Source organism: Apodemus sylvaticus, chromosome 4, assembly GCF_947179515.1.
Source record: "Apodemus sylvaticus chromosome 4, mApoSyl1.1, whole genome shotgun sequence".
Lineage (NCBI taxonomy): Eukaryota > Metazoa > Chordata > Mammalia > Rodentia > Muridae > Apodemus > Apodemus sylvaticus.
Genome location: NC_067475.1, coordinates 35,524,707 through 35,541,369, shown reverse-complemented (window position 1 = coordinate 35,541,369; position 16,663 = coordinate 35,524,707). Strand labels below are relative to the sequence as shown.

At 38.7% G+C, this 16,663-nt stretch overlaps 1 protein-coding gene across 2 annotated transcripts in view; it reads right to left on the bottom strand.

Annotated features, from left to right (window-relative positions):
- Positions 1–16,663, bottom strand: part of Ank2 (ankyrin 2) — a 203,055-nt gene that overhangs the window by 119,238 nt on the left and 67,154 nt on the right. Inside the window, exons 5-9 of one of the 2 annotated variants that reach the window (XM_052179290.1) lie at positions 12,984–13,082; positions 8,989–9,174; positions 8,556–8,579; positions 4,257–4,355; positions 3,026–3,124 (exon numbers count right to left, since the gene is read on the bottom strand). In XM_052179290.1, the coding sequence (XP_052035250.1) occupies positions 3,026–3,124; positions 4,257–4,355; positions 8,556–8,579; positions 8,989–9,174; positions 12,984–13,082 (507 nt within the window). The remainder of the gene's footprint in view (positions 1–3,025; positions 3,125–4,256; positions 4,356–8,555; positions 8,580–8,988; positions 9,175–12,983; positions 13,083–16,663) is intronic. The other variant, XM_052179289.1, reaches the window with a different exon arrangement.

The window sequence follows — 16,663 nt, the reverse complement described above, 5'->3', positions numbered from 1 at the left end:
GCTTCACTTCAATTTGGAAAGAGGGGGTGACCCTTTCAACTGTGACCATAGAATAGGGGGGGTGACCCTTTCAGCTGTGACCATAGTATAGGGGGGGTGACCCTTTCAGCTGTGACCATAGTATAGGGGATGACACTTTCAGCTGTGACCATAGTATAGGGGGTGACCCTTTCAGCTGTGACCACAGTATAGGGGGGTGACACTTTCAGCTGTGACCACAGTTTAGGGGGTGACACTTTCAGCTGTGACCATAGTATAGGGGGTGACCCTTTCAGCTGTGATCATAATATAACACTCTAACAATGCTCTAAACCACTGTTACTTACACATGAGGAATATTTAGTTCATGGGGTAAAAGCTGACCACCATTCAACATTGTACAACATCCCACGTGTGCTGAAAAAAGCTCATTAAACTCACAGAAAGTACAAAAATATCACCTTTTATATCCCATGTTAACTCTGCTCATGGGGACGCCATGTTAGTAGCTCTCAGTGAATAATAGACAGAATATTTATTCCATAGAAGTCAGTAAGGGAAAAGCCTACAAAACAAGCCTTTTCATTTTACTTTGGTTTTTTTTTTTTTTTGAGAACCTATTATTAAATATTCACCAGCATGCAGAATCTCTTGATACCAGTGATCAGCCCCTGTCTCCCCCCGCCACCTCTGTGTGTGTGTGTGTGTGTGTGTGTGTGTGTGTGTGTGCACCTGTCTTTCTATCTCTATTCTATCTGCTCTTTCCTCCTCCCCTTCCATAGTACTGGGCACCAAGTGTGGTCTCGTGTACATTAAGCAAGGCAAAAACTCTCTTCCTGAGCAATGCCACCAGGCTGTGACTTGCTCTGGGAATATAGAGACCTAATCTAGCTTGTTGGGTCCCCTGAACTCATGGCACAAGTAGGAACTCAGAAACTGCTGATAGAGAAGTTGGTCCACACTCTAAGCAGAACTTAATTCTTCTTCATTCTTGACTAAATTCTAAATTCAATGTATTTGCTCTATTCAAAGGCTACAGAGTATAAAATGGAGTTCCAAATTACCTTCCCTGTGATTCCACGTGATAACTTCCCTAAGAACAATCAGTTATAGGCAAGACAAGCATAAATGTCGGTGTCTCTTTATTTCTGAGTAAGCTTTGATTTTTGGAAATAATAGCCAGTGTGTGTGAGAAGCATTAAACCAAGAACATCTCTGAAGAACTAAAGAAATACTATGATGGCACACAAAAACAAAATCAACTGTTCCCTGGTGAGCACCTGCTGCAGAACAGCATTAACAAAAACAGTGACTCTCTGTAAGACACTGGGCAAGATTTAAAAAAAGAAAAACTGCACTAAGGCCTAAAACTGAGGGGTGACCTAAGCTAAGAACAAAGGCAACAATGCCTGAAGCAGGAAGCAGACACGGCCAGAGCAGCCTTACAGGCTGCACCAATGTTGCCATCCACCAAACATGAGCATCACCATTGGCGTGGTGACAAGCCAATGGTTAGAACCAGGCAAAACTCCCAAGCAAAGACAGGGAAAACAAACAACTCCCAAACCCCCATAGGGCATGACACTGCTACCCTGGAACAAAGGTCTTAAGAGAAATGAAGGGTGGTTTGCTTGCTTGCTTGATTTTTTTTTCTTTTCTGTACCCCCACCCCAGGGACCTTTTGTGAGGTAATGCAAAAACAGATTTTGTTGTAGAAGCTGAGCAACCCCCAGCTTCAAGATCAGTGAATGAGTTGGCTTTGACCCCTGTTGTTGGGGCTGTGAGACTATGGAGTTCCAGAATGTAAAAATGTCTGGAGACAAATATATGTTCTAGCTACAGTGGTCTTCGATACTTTGCTCATCACATAATTTAGGAGGGTTTTTGGTTTTGTTTGTTTTGTTTTGGGAGTATTTTTTTTTTCTTTTCTCATTGGCTTGCTTATTTTGGTTGAGTGGTTTCTTTCTTTTTAAGAGATTTTTTAAACACCTTTTAACTTAAAACTTTTTTGAGAATTTCCTAAATGCCTGCTGTATTTCCACCCGTGCCTTTCCCCACTTCAACTCCTCCTATGGCCACCCCTTGGACTTGAACTTATGATCTCCTCTTCTTTTTTCTCCCGCTCCCCCTCTCCGTCCCCCTCTCCCTCCCCTTTTCCCCCTCTTCCTCACACAGCTGAAGTATGGCTGAATTCCTGTAGAGTAGTTCATATGCACATGCCTTGAGGGCGGGCCTCTTGGCATTGGATAATGCATCAGGGGCTTGTGTCTGGGGATAATGGATTGTCCCTCTTTCAGCAGCTGCCATTTACCTGTGTGTGTCATCTCTACAAAAGATCCTTTAAAACTTCCCCCGTCTGGGCTGGCACATCAACTGATATTGTTGTTATGAAGGTCTTGTTTGGGTGACCATGTTTTTAGATTTCAGAATCTCTTTTTAACCTATTAGTTTATTCGCTATGTGTCCATTTAAGGTTTTAGGATGTCATTTTACTTCAGAGGTCAGAAATGAATGATGGACTCCACTCCTACTGAGATTAAAATACACCTTGCTGATTGTCTGTTGTCCTTCTGTCAGCACAACAAACCTCTTGCTCCAATGACCAAAGCACAACTACTGAAGAAAATAACTAATGTGCTCAACAGTTAGGTGCACAAAAGCTGCCAATAGGCACGAAAGCACTTTATGCAAAAGCCATGGTCTCCCAGCTTGAATGTACCAGCTGATTTGCCTTCTTGATGACTACCCACAGGAGAGCCCGGTAAGGGCCATCTTTGATTGCTCTTTGATCTTTGTTCCCAGAAACTGAGCAAGAAAAACTATCCCACCAAGGGGCTAGTGGTCAGATCCTCTAGGCATTGATGAGCAAACATTAATTTCATCTTACTAATTGGAATCTTTAAATGTTTTATGAGATTGAAATCAAACCCAAGACCAATTCCCTTGAAAACACACTGCTTGTGTTTGCTGAGAAGTATTCCAAGAGGGGCAAGAGAGGCAGCAGGGCTTAAGAATGGCAGGAAAGTCAAGGCACGGAGACACTCACCCTAGTTTTGGCATCGATCTGACCGCCTCGATCCAGTAGGAGTTTCACCATGTTCGTATTTCCCCGTTTGGAAGCCACGTGCAGGGGAGTGATTCCATTCTATGCCATGGAAAGACCAAACAGAGCAGTTGAACTGGGGAGAGCAGCGCAGGGCAGGGCAGGGCAGGGCAAGGCAGGGTGGGGCTTTCTAGCAAAAAGTCTAAGGGGTTGTGACCTGTGTGGTAATTTGTCCCAAAATATCTGTGGTTCAATAGGCTTGATCATAAGGAACAAATAACTCAATAAACCATGAATGCTAAGTGTTAAAAAACAAAACTTTGGGCAAAAATGTCTGTTAGTGAAGAACTGACTGTAAAGCTACAGTTATGACACTGGAGAACCTCTGTGCAGTAGAAACAGAGCCCAGGAAAATGTCTCTCATGCACTATAGAGATTGAAATCTCAAAGTTTTATATACTTAAAGATAGAATAAAACATGCTAATATTCACTGGTAATTATTCTTTAAAAACCTTTTCAGAAAAATTACATAGAGAGAAACAACTGGAAGATAGCACAACATAGATTCAGAACAAAAGAATTTTTTTTACAAACAGAATTTCACTATGTAGCTTGGGCTAGCCTAAAACTCACTGTATAACCTGGGCTAGCCTCAGGCTAGAAATTCTCCTGCCTGGCCCTACATACTCCATACATATTACAGATATATGCCACCATTCATGGCTTGTGCAGAAGACCTCCAAGTACTACAATAGTATACACAAAACTCATATTTGTCTTAGGAGATATCAGATGTCCTAATTTAAATACTTCTTTAATACTTTAAAGATGCTTTTGTTTGCATTGTTTTATAAGAGTCGAGAGTTGTGTCAAAATTAGTCTCCTTGACTACCTACACATTTGTATTTTATTTTCATTTTCTATGTGTTTGAGTGTTCTGCCCTTGGAGACTCAAAGTGGTCTTTGGGTCCCGTGGAGCTGGAATTGAAAGTGTGAGCAGTTTAACATGGGTGGGAATCGAACTCTTGGCCTCTGGAGAAGCAACGAGCACATGCTTCAACCATCTCTACATCTCCCAGATTCTTATGTTTAATTTATTGGGTTACAATATCATTCCATGATTAAGCGAAAACATTGGAATCTTTAGAATGGAAGAAGGGGCTTAAATACAAAGCCTTTGTAGAGGCCATTTTATTTACTTTCCTAAAATACACATGTACTGATCCCACGTACCCTAGCGGTGAAGTCCACAGCAGCTCCCCGGTTTAGAAGAAGAGTCGCCACATTTACATTCCCATAGTGTGCAGCTATGTGCAAAGGTGTGAAGCCACTCTAGGGAAGAAGGAAAAGGGTGGGTAAGGGTGCTCCTCACACTGCAGAAAGCAATCACTCATTAGGCAGAGAACTCACAAGGCAACTGCCTGCCAAGCACATGGGCAACGAACTCCACGGAAGAAACATTTTAATACAAATCTATAGTGTTATAAGAAAGAAAGAAATACTCTATACTTACCAGCAAATTAAATTGTAATTTATGAGGCTGGTTGTCTATACAAAACTGTGTTTCCTGAGTTTGTTTAGCTTATTCGGAGAAAACAGGACTATGATGAAGCCAAATAAACTTTCAAACACAGGATTAACAGTTATTAATAAAAGTTTTAATCAAAGATAAAAAATAGTGGTTTTTGTTGTGATTTTATTTTATATTTTCATGTGTGGGGTGGGTGGGATGAGAGTTATGCACGTGTGTGTGTGTGTGTGTGTGTGTGTGTGTGTGTGTGTAGGTGAGCTAGTTCTTCTGTTCTAAGTTGTTCTACCTTTTTCTCTTGAGACAGGGTCTTTCACAAAACCTTTAGCTGGCAACCAGTAAGCATGAGCAATCCTCCATTTCTACCCTCTTTGCACTGGGTTACACAATAGCATATGGACACATCCAGCTTTTTATATGGGTTCAGGAAACTGGAACTGGGAGTCCTCATGTTTGTATAGCAAGTGCTTTTACCCACTAAAGCACCTTCCAAACCCGTTGATCTTTCTTATTTATTTATTTATTTATTAAGAATTAATTGGCTTTCGGGGAGTGGGGGGGCTAGAAAAGGGAAATCATTTGAAATGTAAATAAATTATATCGAATAAAAAAAAGAATTAATTGGCATTTTTCTTTCAAGAGTCTGAACATTTCTCAGGGAAAAAAATGTCCAGTTCCTTCTATGGCATCCATACTGATTTTCTATCCCTTTCATTACTGCTTACTCAGATTGTGATTTATAGTGAAAAAGAATTTAAAAACCCATATTAAACAACTTTTTCTCCTATTGGGTTGCCTTGTCCAGCCTTGCTATGAGGGCTTTTGAATCTTGTTTTATCATGTTTATTTGTTGTCTCTTGAAGGCCTGATCTTTTCTATAGAGAAACAGAGGGGAACTCGATCTGGGAGGGATGGAGCTTGAGGAATGGAGAGAGGGGAAACTGTAGTTGGGATGTATTATATGAGACAAGAATCAATTTTAAAAACATGCTTGAAATCAATATGAAAATGAAATAAAGAAAAATGGTTCAGTTCAATGCAATTTTGGATATAAATTAAATATAATTTTCACTAAAATATAATTAAAATAATCACATTGAAGGTATGATGTGAGTAGAGATAGATTTTATTTCCCAAATGCTTCAAAACAAATTCTGAAAATCAAATGAAGAAATCACTTCTTTTTCTGATGAAGATGTAGTTAGATAATTCTGGCTGTTCACACACACACACACACACACACACACACACACACACATATATATATATATATATATATATATATATATCTTTTCTTATTGAAATGCTCAAAGAGTTGATAATTTTCCTTACTCTACACTTTTCACTATTTAATTTAAAAAATGAAGAAACAAACAACATTCCCTGGCTAATATCCCACAGTCTGCAGGTCATTTCCTATTTTCTTTTACTCTGAAATGGATTTTAATATACACTTTATTGCTTCTAAGAATATTCTACAAACCACACCAGCTTTTATTGACAGGGTACAGAATTTGCTGATACTGTTTTTAAATGTTAAGCTATAGCTTATATAGCTATATAACAGAACAGAAGAGTTAGATAGCTTATATAACAGAACACTGCCTATGCGTTCAATAACAGTTGCAAGTAAGTTTTAACTGTGCAGAAGCAAGATACAGAAATAAGAATAGTAACTGTGAATTCAGTCCCCGCAAACACGATCCAGATTATTTTACTCAGCACGTAGGTGATGTATTCATGCCAAAACTAATGGGAAAATCGTGATACAACCCATAATTATTTTATAAAATGTCAAATCCTTTTTTCTATTTTTATCTTGGAATTTCCTGTCACCCAGACATATTCTGAATATATGTCTATTACTGTTGTAACAGTTTCCTCAGAGATTGAAACACTTCAACCTGCAGGGGAGCTCCTTAAGAGTAGGAAAATAAGCAACACAAAATAGTTTCAGGAAGTCACTGAAACTGACTAGATCTACTTGACCCCTCCCTGCCAGATTAAGCAATAAAACCTGAGTCCCTTTCAGTGGGAGAGGATGTGCCTAATCCTGTAGAGTCTTAATGCTTCAGGGAAGAGGGTGGGAAAGTACCCTCTCAAAGGCAAAGGCGAAGGGGGACCTGGAATTCCAGATGGAGTCTCCCTCTACAGAAAAGATCAGGCCTCCAAGAGAAAACAAATAAACATGATAAAACAAGATTCAAAAACCTTCATACTAAGGCTGGAAAAGGCCACTCAATAGGAAGGGCAACATTTGGGAAATAAATAAATAAATAAAATAATTAATTAAAAATTAATAAGAAGGAAGAGGAAGAGGAGGAGAAAAAGGATGAGGAAAAGGAGGAAGAGGGAGAAGGAGAAGAGGAGGAGGAAGAAGAGAAATGGAAGAAAGAAGAAGAGGAGGAGGAGGAGGAAGAAGGAGGAGGAGGAGGAGGAAGAAGGAGGAGGAGGAGGAAGAAGAGAAGGAGGAGGAAGAGGAGGAGGAGGAGGAGGAGGAGGAGGAGGAGGAGGAGAAGGAGGAGGAGCAGCTGCCTGGAAGAAGCCAAAGCCAGCTGATGACTGAAAGAGGTATGAGCCTTTCACTTGGAAAGTGAGCTATTGAGCTGCCTTCAGGCTATGTAGTGAGCTCCAGGTTTTGTGAGTTTTCATCCATGCTGGAGTGGGCTTTGGTGATGCAGCTGTCTTTGACTAATTTCTGCTCCGGTAAATAACCCCTCAACTATATTATTGTAAGTAACCCCCAATAAAATTCAATGGTTCACCAAGTTGGAATTTGGTATTATGAGGATTTTGCTTCATTGTGGACTCCCTGTCTGGGGTGAGTAAACATGTGTACTATCTTCTCCCCTAAAGAGTTTTGTTACGTAATAATTATTAAAGTTACAGTTTAATTTCAAAATACTATATTGGTCGATGGAAATGATTTCCCAATTATTTAAATACAATAAAATTATTTTAGCATTTATGATTAGTTAATTGAAGTTTTCTCAATAGCCTTAATGATAATAATGCCCTAGACTGATAATTATTGTTCAACTTTATGTTGGTTTGCACCCTCTACAATGTATAAAAATAATACCCAAGGAATACCTGAGAAATTAAAGTTAACTAAAATTAGCATTTGAGATCAATTTGTACGATTCCAGTCCTTAGCAGTTTTACCAAGCAGCTGAGTTAAGGTTCCTCCACCCCCAAGGCCATGCACCCAAAAGAACAAACAAAAGAAGCAATGCAAATAATTCAGGTAAATCTCAGTAGATGAATGTGTTAATAAAGAAGATTTGAGAAATATGTCACTTTCTGTGAGTGCTCAAGGAGTGCCCAAATCTTACAACTTCCCCACCACCAAAACAAAAGTTACCCTTCATAACTTTACCTTTGAGTGTAGATTAATTTTATAACATACACTCAATAATGTTTATGTTGTGACAAAAGGGAGAAAACACACATTAGAACTTATATACTTAATGTCCTTGTCTCTAATGACCTAATTTATATGAGAGAAATGTTTTAACAGCATGCATTTTAATATTTATAAGGAAAAAAGCAATTGCTTTGCTCATGATGTGCAGAGCCATTATTGATTATTAACAATGTGGTAAAGAAAAAAAACTGCAGGAAAAAAAAGGACATTTGCAACTAAATAAAAGAAAACAAGCCTCCTGAATTTTTACTTCCCTAAAGTCTAGTCTGTACATTTTCATTTAAAGAAAACAATATCTTTGCAAAAGTTTCAGAATAAAGCTCACACACTAAACCATATATAATGGTAGCTAGACTCAGAAACTATGTAAATAGTTGGTTTAATAATTCTTCAAATATATGTTGTATCAAATACATTTAAATTATCATTCTTGCTTAATTACAGAATTTTTTCCTAAGCAGTTACCCACTAGTAGAACTTTAATCATTAGCATGAATTAGTGAGCTTTATTCTAACTGGGCAAAAACTAACAATAAATAAAAACATGGGAAATGTTGGTATAATGGCAATACTGTACCTCTGTTGTCCTGTTCACCATCATCTGAAGCATTGTTTTGTGGGGAAAAGAGGGAAGATGTTACACAATGCGGAATTAAAGGAATAGCAGATCTGCTCACTGCAACTAAGTATTCTATTCCAATAAGACAGAAAAAAGGCAACTCCATTACACAATAGTCATTTTTTCTGACTCTATAATTAATGGTGTTGATAGAATGCTGAGCCAAATATCTCAAAGATGGAATCTGGTCTTCTAAAGAAAGCCACCTACCCTTAATTTTTTTGTTATTGACTCCTAATAGAGAGTCCTCTTCCATATAAATACACATGGAAATGACTTCTGTGTTTTCCTGACCAGAGTGCTGCATTATCAGCAGTGACTGTTCGTTGGGCATCACCCAGGAGATGCTGGCAGTCAGAGCAGACCTCTCCACAGATCCTACGGCTCTTACCTTGGATTGTACATCAGCGTTGTGATCATTCTGAAGCAGGAGGGCGGCGGACTTGGTGTCATCTTTCCGAGCTGCAATGTGCAGAGCCGGTAGCCTCACCTTTCCTTTGGTGTCATTCTCCAAGAGGATGGCCACTGCCTGGTTGTGTCCCTGCTGGAGTGCCACAGCCAGAGGAGTAAAGCCGTCCTGGAATGTAATGCATGTGAATGAGTGAGACTGGCCAACAGGACAGAGTGGCACTGTGAAGGAAGCGGAGTGGATGGCCATTCGCCGGTAGCTTCCTCAGATCGTGTTCCTGATTCTCATTCTTTACATCTGCATATGGGATGTGGTCATATTACAGAAGGAGTGGGTCAAAGGTGTGCTTGTGAGAGGAGAATAAAAATTAGAACAAACACTTAGATGTGTTTACTTATGTAATGAGAAAGAATGGAAAGAAAATCCAACCGGGAGTGAAAATGATTCTCTACATGGAAAGATGTGTGTGCAGTGAACAATGTTTCTGCACTGTCTCGGGGAAGGGGATAACTGCTGTGGAGGGAGTAATTATAATAATTTATGTTTGAATGTGGGAGATTTAGTGTGACCTAAAGCTGTTTGGTAAATTAGACTAGACATTAATTTTGCAACCACTTACATTTTAGATTGATAAGATGATTTCAGGAGAAAGTTGTATATGTTAGCATGCAAAACCCAACTTCTCAGTTGTCACTTTAAAAAAAAGGATCTCAGCACATGATGGTACAAACATACAAAGTTAGAACAGTCTCCAGGATGAGATAGAAAACCATGCTACGAAATTTGGAAAGTCGGGGTTTTTTTGCGTCTTTAGAAGCAAGCGTTTAGCTCCTGGAAAGAATGGCAAGTGTTTCCCTCCTCAGATTCTCTGACGTTTGCAAGCAAATGCTAGAGGTCCCATCCATACAGCAGGAGTGAGGGAAGGGGGTTGTACACTTGAAGATGTCATTCCAGAGTTGGGGTTAGTAGTAATTAACTCAAATCTGGCTGCTCAATGTGTCTTCAGCATGAATCATTTAGGAGACAACTGTGGGATTCTTAGGGAAAATAATTTTTAAGTGTATCAATGCAACATGAACATATATGGCAGTTAAGAACCCTGACTGCTCTTCCAGAGGTCCTGAGATCAAATCCCTACAACCACATGCTGGCTCACAACCATCTGTAATGAGATCTGATGCCCTCTTCTGGTGTGTCTGGAGACAGCTACAGTGTATTGATATATAATAAATAAATAAATCATACAAAAAGAACATATATGCAGCATGAATTAGAGTAATATGTGGGTAGCATGCACATATATGCAGCATGAATGTGTTGGTAGTTCCTTTGAGTATGTGTGAATTGTAAACACAGCACACTACCTCGTAGAGTGGAGGGATAGAGTGTCGTGACTTAAGGTAAAGAAGAGCAAGCAGCTGCAGTGGACAGGTCTGTCATGAGCTGGGTACTGTATGAATGAAGGACACACCCATCATCATTTACGTATCTGGGTTTATTTTCTCTAGCACTCTACAGCAATCTGTATTAATGCCATGTGGACTTTATTTTTGTTCTGTTTTGTGTTTCCTTAGAGACACAGCCCACAGAGTGGAACCCCAGGAAAAAGATTGTAGCCTTGAATCATGGCAGAGCTCAGGAGGAAGGAAGGGGAAAGAGACCTATAAAAATGGTGCTGGCTGGACAGGGAGCTCCCTTTGGAGGACTAAAAGCTGGATTCCAACTACACGGAATTCATTCTGATCTGTCTTTCAGGGAAGAAAGCTAACTATGTGCAATGATCTGATAATGATACCTCAATGAACTCTGGGAAAAGAAATGCAGCTAAGTTAGGCAGCTTTCAATGCATCCTTTATTTACTAAGCCTATTTATAAGAAATGTTAAAACGAAGTATTTCTTCATGTGTGTGTGTATTTCAGTGTCATGAGGAAGGATTGCATAATTATCTGTTTTTATTTTTAAAAGAAGGTATAGTGTCTGTTTGGTAATCTACTTTTGCCCACCATTGCTACTCATTAACACATCAGGCTTCAGTGACATCAAAGAAGGTATTTCATAATGGAGCATTAGCGCATCGACTGTTCATCCCTGCAATAGTATTACTTGTTACAGAATGGTATTGTTGAAAGGAAGGATCCTTGTGACCCTGGGTAACCAGAAGGGTAGGAGGTGGGGCTCAGTATATTAAATTTTTTTTTGTTTGGATTTGGTTTTGGTTTTTTCAAGACAGAGTTTCTCTGTATAGCCCTGGCTGTCCTGGAACTCACTCTGTAGGCCAGGCTGTCCTCGAACTCAGAAATCCACCTGCCTCTGCCTCCCAGAGTGCTGGGATTATAGGTATGCACCACCACTGCCCAGCTTCAGTATATTAAATTTATAAATTTCTAATCATTATAAGAAGATGACTTTAGTTATTCAATAATATTTTTTTTCAAATGAGACATAAGACATACTTGTGACGACTAGACTTTACCCCACTCTCTTTTGATTCCTTTGCAAGTGTCGTATTAGGTTAAACAACCAGAGGCTTGAAGCTTCTGCAGCCTACTGTATACCAGGGCCTCTGCTGCTGCAGTGATCACTAAGGGCTACTTCTGCAGTCACCCTGCAATGCTGCTATGTTCAACTAGACCAAAAAAGCTGCCCATCTGCTGAGAGCATCATAACCCAAGTTCACCAAAAACCCACACTAGCCACCCCAAGTCTCCAGGGTGGGTGGGAGGATGCTGACACGAAAGTTTCATCTCATTAACGATTCAGCCTTCAAGGAAAAAGAAAGCAGATGGATTCCCTTATGCTGGGACAAATCTTTGAGACACAGTCGTTTGTTTTCTGAGCATTACTTTAAGATTTTCATAGTCTACTCACAGACAAAATTAGTGCCTCAAGGGAGAAAAAGCCTCCAGGTTATAAAAAGGAAAAAACACATAACGTATTGCAGGTGTATATTCTGTGTTTGTGTTACTAAATACAGAACATAGAAGCACGTCATAATGGGCAGTTGTGCTTTCTAGCTAAAATCAAGGCATATATGATATAACTTAACACATAACTTAGCATTGATAGAGACTTCTACTATGATGAGAATAAAGTGTCAGAAAGTGGTAGCAAATAGGTCCATAAAAGTTAACCACCTACACAAAGAATTAGAAGTCAAATTAATATATTTCACTGTCCAGCACAGTATGGAAGGGAGTTTGTGTTCACTTTGCATAAAGATTTAATTGTCTGAAAGGAAGATATGCTGGACATTAGGAAATACCAAGATGACTTCTGTGTACCAGTCACATTTGGCTGTGGGCCAAGAGATGGGAAACAAAAAGGCATTTTTTCTTCTGAGGGAGATGTACAGTGGAAAGGAGAACGATGCTCTGGGTCCCTTTGCCTCTAACTCCTACATATATCCAGATGTGCTGAACCCTCAGAAACTGAACTACTGTCGAAGAGTCTATTCAGGGATTGCCATAACCATGGTCACATACTTATGTCATGATTTGTATTTTGTCATAAACAACATTGTTGTGATATAGTCCTTGGAAAATTACACTAACACAAATAGCTATAAATTATTTCTAATGGTTATACATTCTTCCTTAAAGAAATTGTGTTGTATCTTAAGATAAAGTATTGACAGAAAGAAATAGGGATCATGTATTGGAATCTAAATTTAGAATGTTATGAGGATCCCAAAAGCAAGACAGGTTGCAACGCTCCCACGAGAACCACAAATTCAAGGCTGACTTGTGCTACAAGGTGAGAACCAGGTTTCACCCACAACTCCAAGCTTAATGATAATGGAAGTAACAACGTATGATCGTGAGTCTAAAATGAAGGTGTGAACTCATGCGGATATGCACAAGTCCGAGCCACTCAGTGGCCACTAGTGTGGATTATAAGAGTAATGAACAGAATAGTGGAGACCTTTTGCAACTGGAATAAAGAATGTAGACCTTAAAGAATCTAATAGCAGACCTACCTCTGTAGCCGTACTCTGGTTAGCTCCATTCTCTAGCAAATATTTTACAACATCAATGTGATTCTCCTGGGCAGCCATGTACAAAGGAGTGAAGCCATTCTGAGGACAGAGAGCAAAATCAGAAATCTCAATCATTCGGAAAGTTTCCGCACAACGAAAGTTACATCATAAGGATAACTATATGAAATAATGTCTAGATAATATCTTCTGTATTTATATCAATTTTTAAATGAAGTAAACAATATAAGCTATTCAAACTGCATAAAGTATTTAAAACATGAACTCCATGAACTAGAATACACTTCTACAGCAGACTTTCTTTATACATATATATAATAGTATCTCTGTAATATTATCTATGTAAATATCATCTATATTTATCAATCTACAAACTATTTAAATCAGCAGTTCTTAAACTGTATAGTGTGAACCCTGTGGGAGTCACATATCAGTATCCTGACTATCCAATATTTATGTTACAATTTATAACAATAGCTAAATTGCAATTATGGCGTAGCAACAAAATAATTTTATGGTTAGAGGTCACCACAACATGAAGAATTATATTAAAGAGTTGTAGCATTTGTAAGTGGAGTTCTACTGAATTTGAAGTACACTACCATTGTCTTGAATATAATAGTATCTATGTAGTATCACGTATATACATATATGTATATATACATACATATGTAAGTATTGACAGCATTCTTAGTGCTACCAGTTATTATTATAACTGACCATTCTAGAAGAGATCATGACCTTGACTGACAGTGAGAAATTTTATATTTATGATCACAACAGTATCGTATACTGAATACTTATATATTATTTTTAAAGCCACTCTAAAAATTTAGCATTATTTTCACATTCAAATATTTGCTCAATTGTTTGTTGAAGTACAGCCACCAGTAGCTAAGCTATCCCTAGGATACAGTGACAAACAGGACAAATATGTGTACCCTCATAAATATTATGTACTTAGAGAAAAATATCCAGAGAAATGTTATACCATGAGTTTAAAATTAAGTTTAACTGTCCCATTTCCGTTTCATTTCTTTATGATTAAACATACACTAACCTTGTTGAGGAGAGGAAACACATTTTTAATGCAGTTTTATTTTTTCCATTTATTTACTTATTCACTTTACATCCTGATCATAGCACCCCTCCTCTCAATCCCACCCTTACACAGCCCTTTCAGCAACTTCCTCCTTTCTCCTCTGGGAAGGAAGAAGGACCCTCTGTGTATCATCTGAGCTGGCACCTCAAGTCTCTGCAGGACTAGGCACATCCTCTCCCACTGAGGCCAGACAAGTTAGTGGAATGAGGTTCAGCTTTAGGGATAGCCTTCACTTCAGTTGTTGGAGGGACCCACATGAAGGCCAAGTTGCACACCTTCTACATATGTGCAGGGAGGCCCTATATCCAGCCCATGTATGCTCTTTGGCTTGTGGTTTAGTCTTTGAAAACCTCCAAGCGCCCAGGTTAGTTGACTCTGTTGGTCTTCTTACAGAGTCCCTATGCCCTCTGGGTTCCTCAGTCCTTCCCCCAACTCTTCCACAAGACTTCCAAAGCACCATCTAATATTTTTTCAAAACAACTGGGCAATTCTCATGTCATACTATTAAACATAGATGTTTATAAATGACTTGTATTAATAAGAATGAGTAAACGTGAGATGAGCTCTTGGGATAGTTGACTACACATAGAAAATAGCAAAAATAGGTTTTAAACTACTTTGTTAAAACAAAATTCTTTTGCATGCATTTCAGAAGTGGAAACAGCATTCAAAGTGGTCAATAACCAGCAAAATATAAATATAAATTCTACAAGTACAATAAGTAAAGAAATTTAACTTTTGTTTATGAAAGAATATATCCAGGGTACAAATGGTGAAAGTAATTTTTAATCTAAAATAGAGATAATTTAAGAAGAGTAAACGAACAATAGTGCTATAATTTGTGAATAACTTCCAATAGCAGGAGAGTATATTTTCCAAGGCATATCAAGCAGGTGAAATCTGGTGTATTTTAAGAACACTGAAGAGGTGGCGGAAGGATGGAATTAGAGATTCTAAGGAAGGGAAAGCCAAGAAAGACTGTTCAAAACAACGAGTAGGTGTGGAATGAAGATCTTTCGCAACAAGAGACAGGGAAGCAGTGAGAGCAATGGAACCTTAACAGAACAGAGCCATTGCTAACAGTTCTTTGATAGATTCTCCTAGGTGTAGATCAAGAGAAAAGGAAACAGGAAGGGGTCAAGAGTTTCTCAGGGGAATGTGTTCCAGGCTGAACCATTTAAACTAAAGATAGATAGATTTGAAGCTACTAAAGATAGATAAATATTAACTCTATAGATTATATAGATTCTCATTGTATATAGGACCTGCATAAAACAGTATCTGTATGTCTTCTGTATTTATCCGTTCACAGACCAATTCATTATCATGAATGCACATAACTTACATAGCACTCTTAGTGTTTCAGATTATGTATTACAGAATAGGCTTGGGGACATTCTGCACAAGTCTGAAAACAAAAAAGTTCAGAAGAACTAGGCGCCCCATATCTCCTTGGTGTAAAGACTATAGTGCAGACTACCTGACTACCAGACTCTCTCTACCTAGTGTTCCCAAGTGCAGTCCCAGTCCTTGCTTAGGCTTCCCTGCCATCCTCTCAGACATCCTTTGGCCATCTGAGAGATAGCTTTACATGTATCCATCTGTATTATTTATTTTTTGCTAACCAAATATATGACAGAATAATGTAATAGGAAAAGGGATTGCTGTGGTTCAGGATTTCTGTGGAATTTCAGTGCACCACAATAGAAAAGACATGGAATCAGGAGCAGTCATGGCCAAGGCAGTGGGAGCATGGCATATTGGGCATTGGCATGGATGTGGGCCAGGAAAGAGAAAGCTGATTCAGAACTAGAAACAGAGACAGCCTCAAAGACCTGCCCTCTAGAGATCTACTTCATTCACACAGACGGTACCTCCTAAAGATTCTACATAATAGTTTCATACCAAGTACCAAGTATTCAAAACATGAGTCTTTTGGGAATACTGCACATTGAAATGATGACATTATCCTAATCATTAGAATCTCCCTTATATGGCAAAAAGAGTTTTGGAGATGTGATTAAAGGAAAGATCTCAAACTGCAGAGATGGTGTTCCAGTGGGCTCAATGTAACAATGAAGATCTTTATAAAACTTATAAGAGAGAAGCAAGAGAAGGTAGAAAGGAGTTAACTCTATCTCTTAGCTATAATGATAGAGGAAAAGCAATGATCCAAGGAATATACATTTAGAAGATGGAACCAATCAAGAAATGGATTATCAGCTAAAGCCTGCAGAAGAAAACAGCCTTGTCAACACCATGGTTTTAACCCTGGGTTGTTAATTTTTAAAAAATAATGGAGAAAAAAGTTGTGGAGTTATAAGCCACCAGTTTTGTTAATTGTATTTGTTGATTGTTTTGTAACAAGAATCAAAGGTCTTGACTTGCTGTTATAGGTGACCAGAAAAGATGCTGGCCTTTAGTCAGCTTTTACAGCATCTGTGCTAGTGTATATTAAAGATGGAGAAATGGAACCATGATACTCCTTGGCTAAGAGATGGAAAATTGGAGCCATGATGCCACCATGGCTAAGACATGGGGTGTTTCTTGTTATAAACCA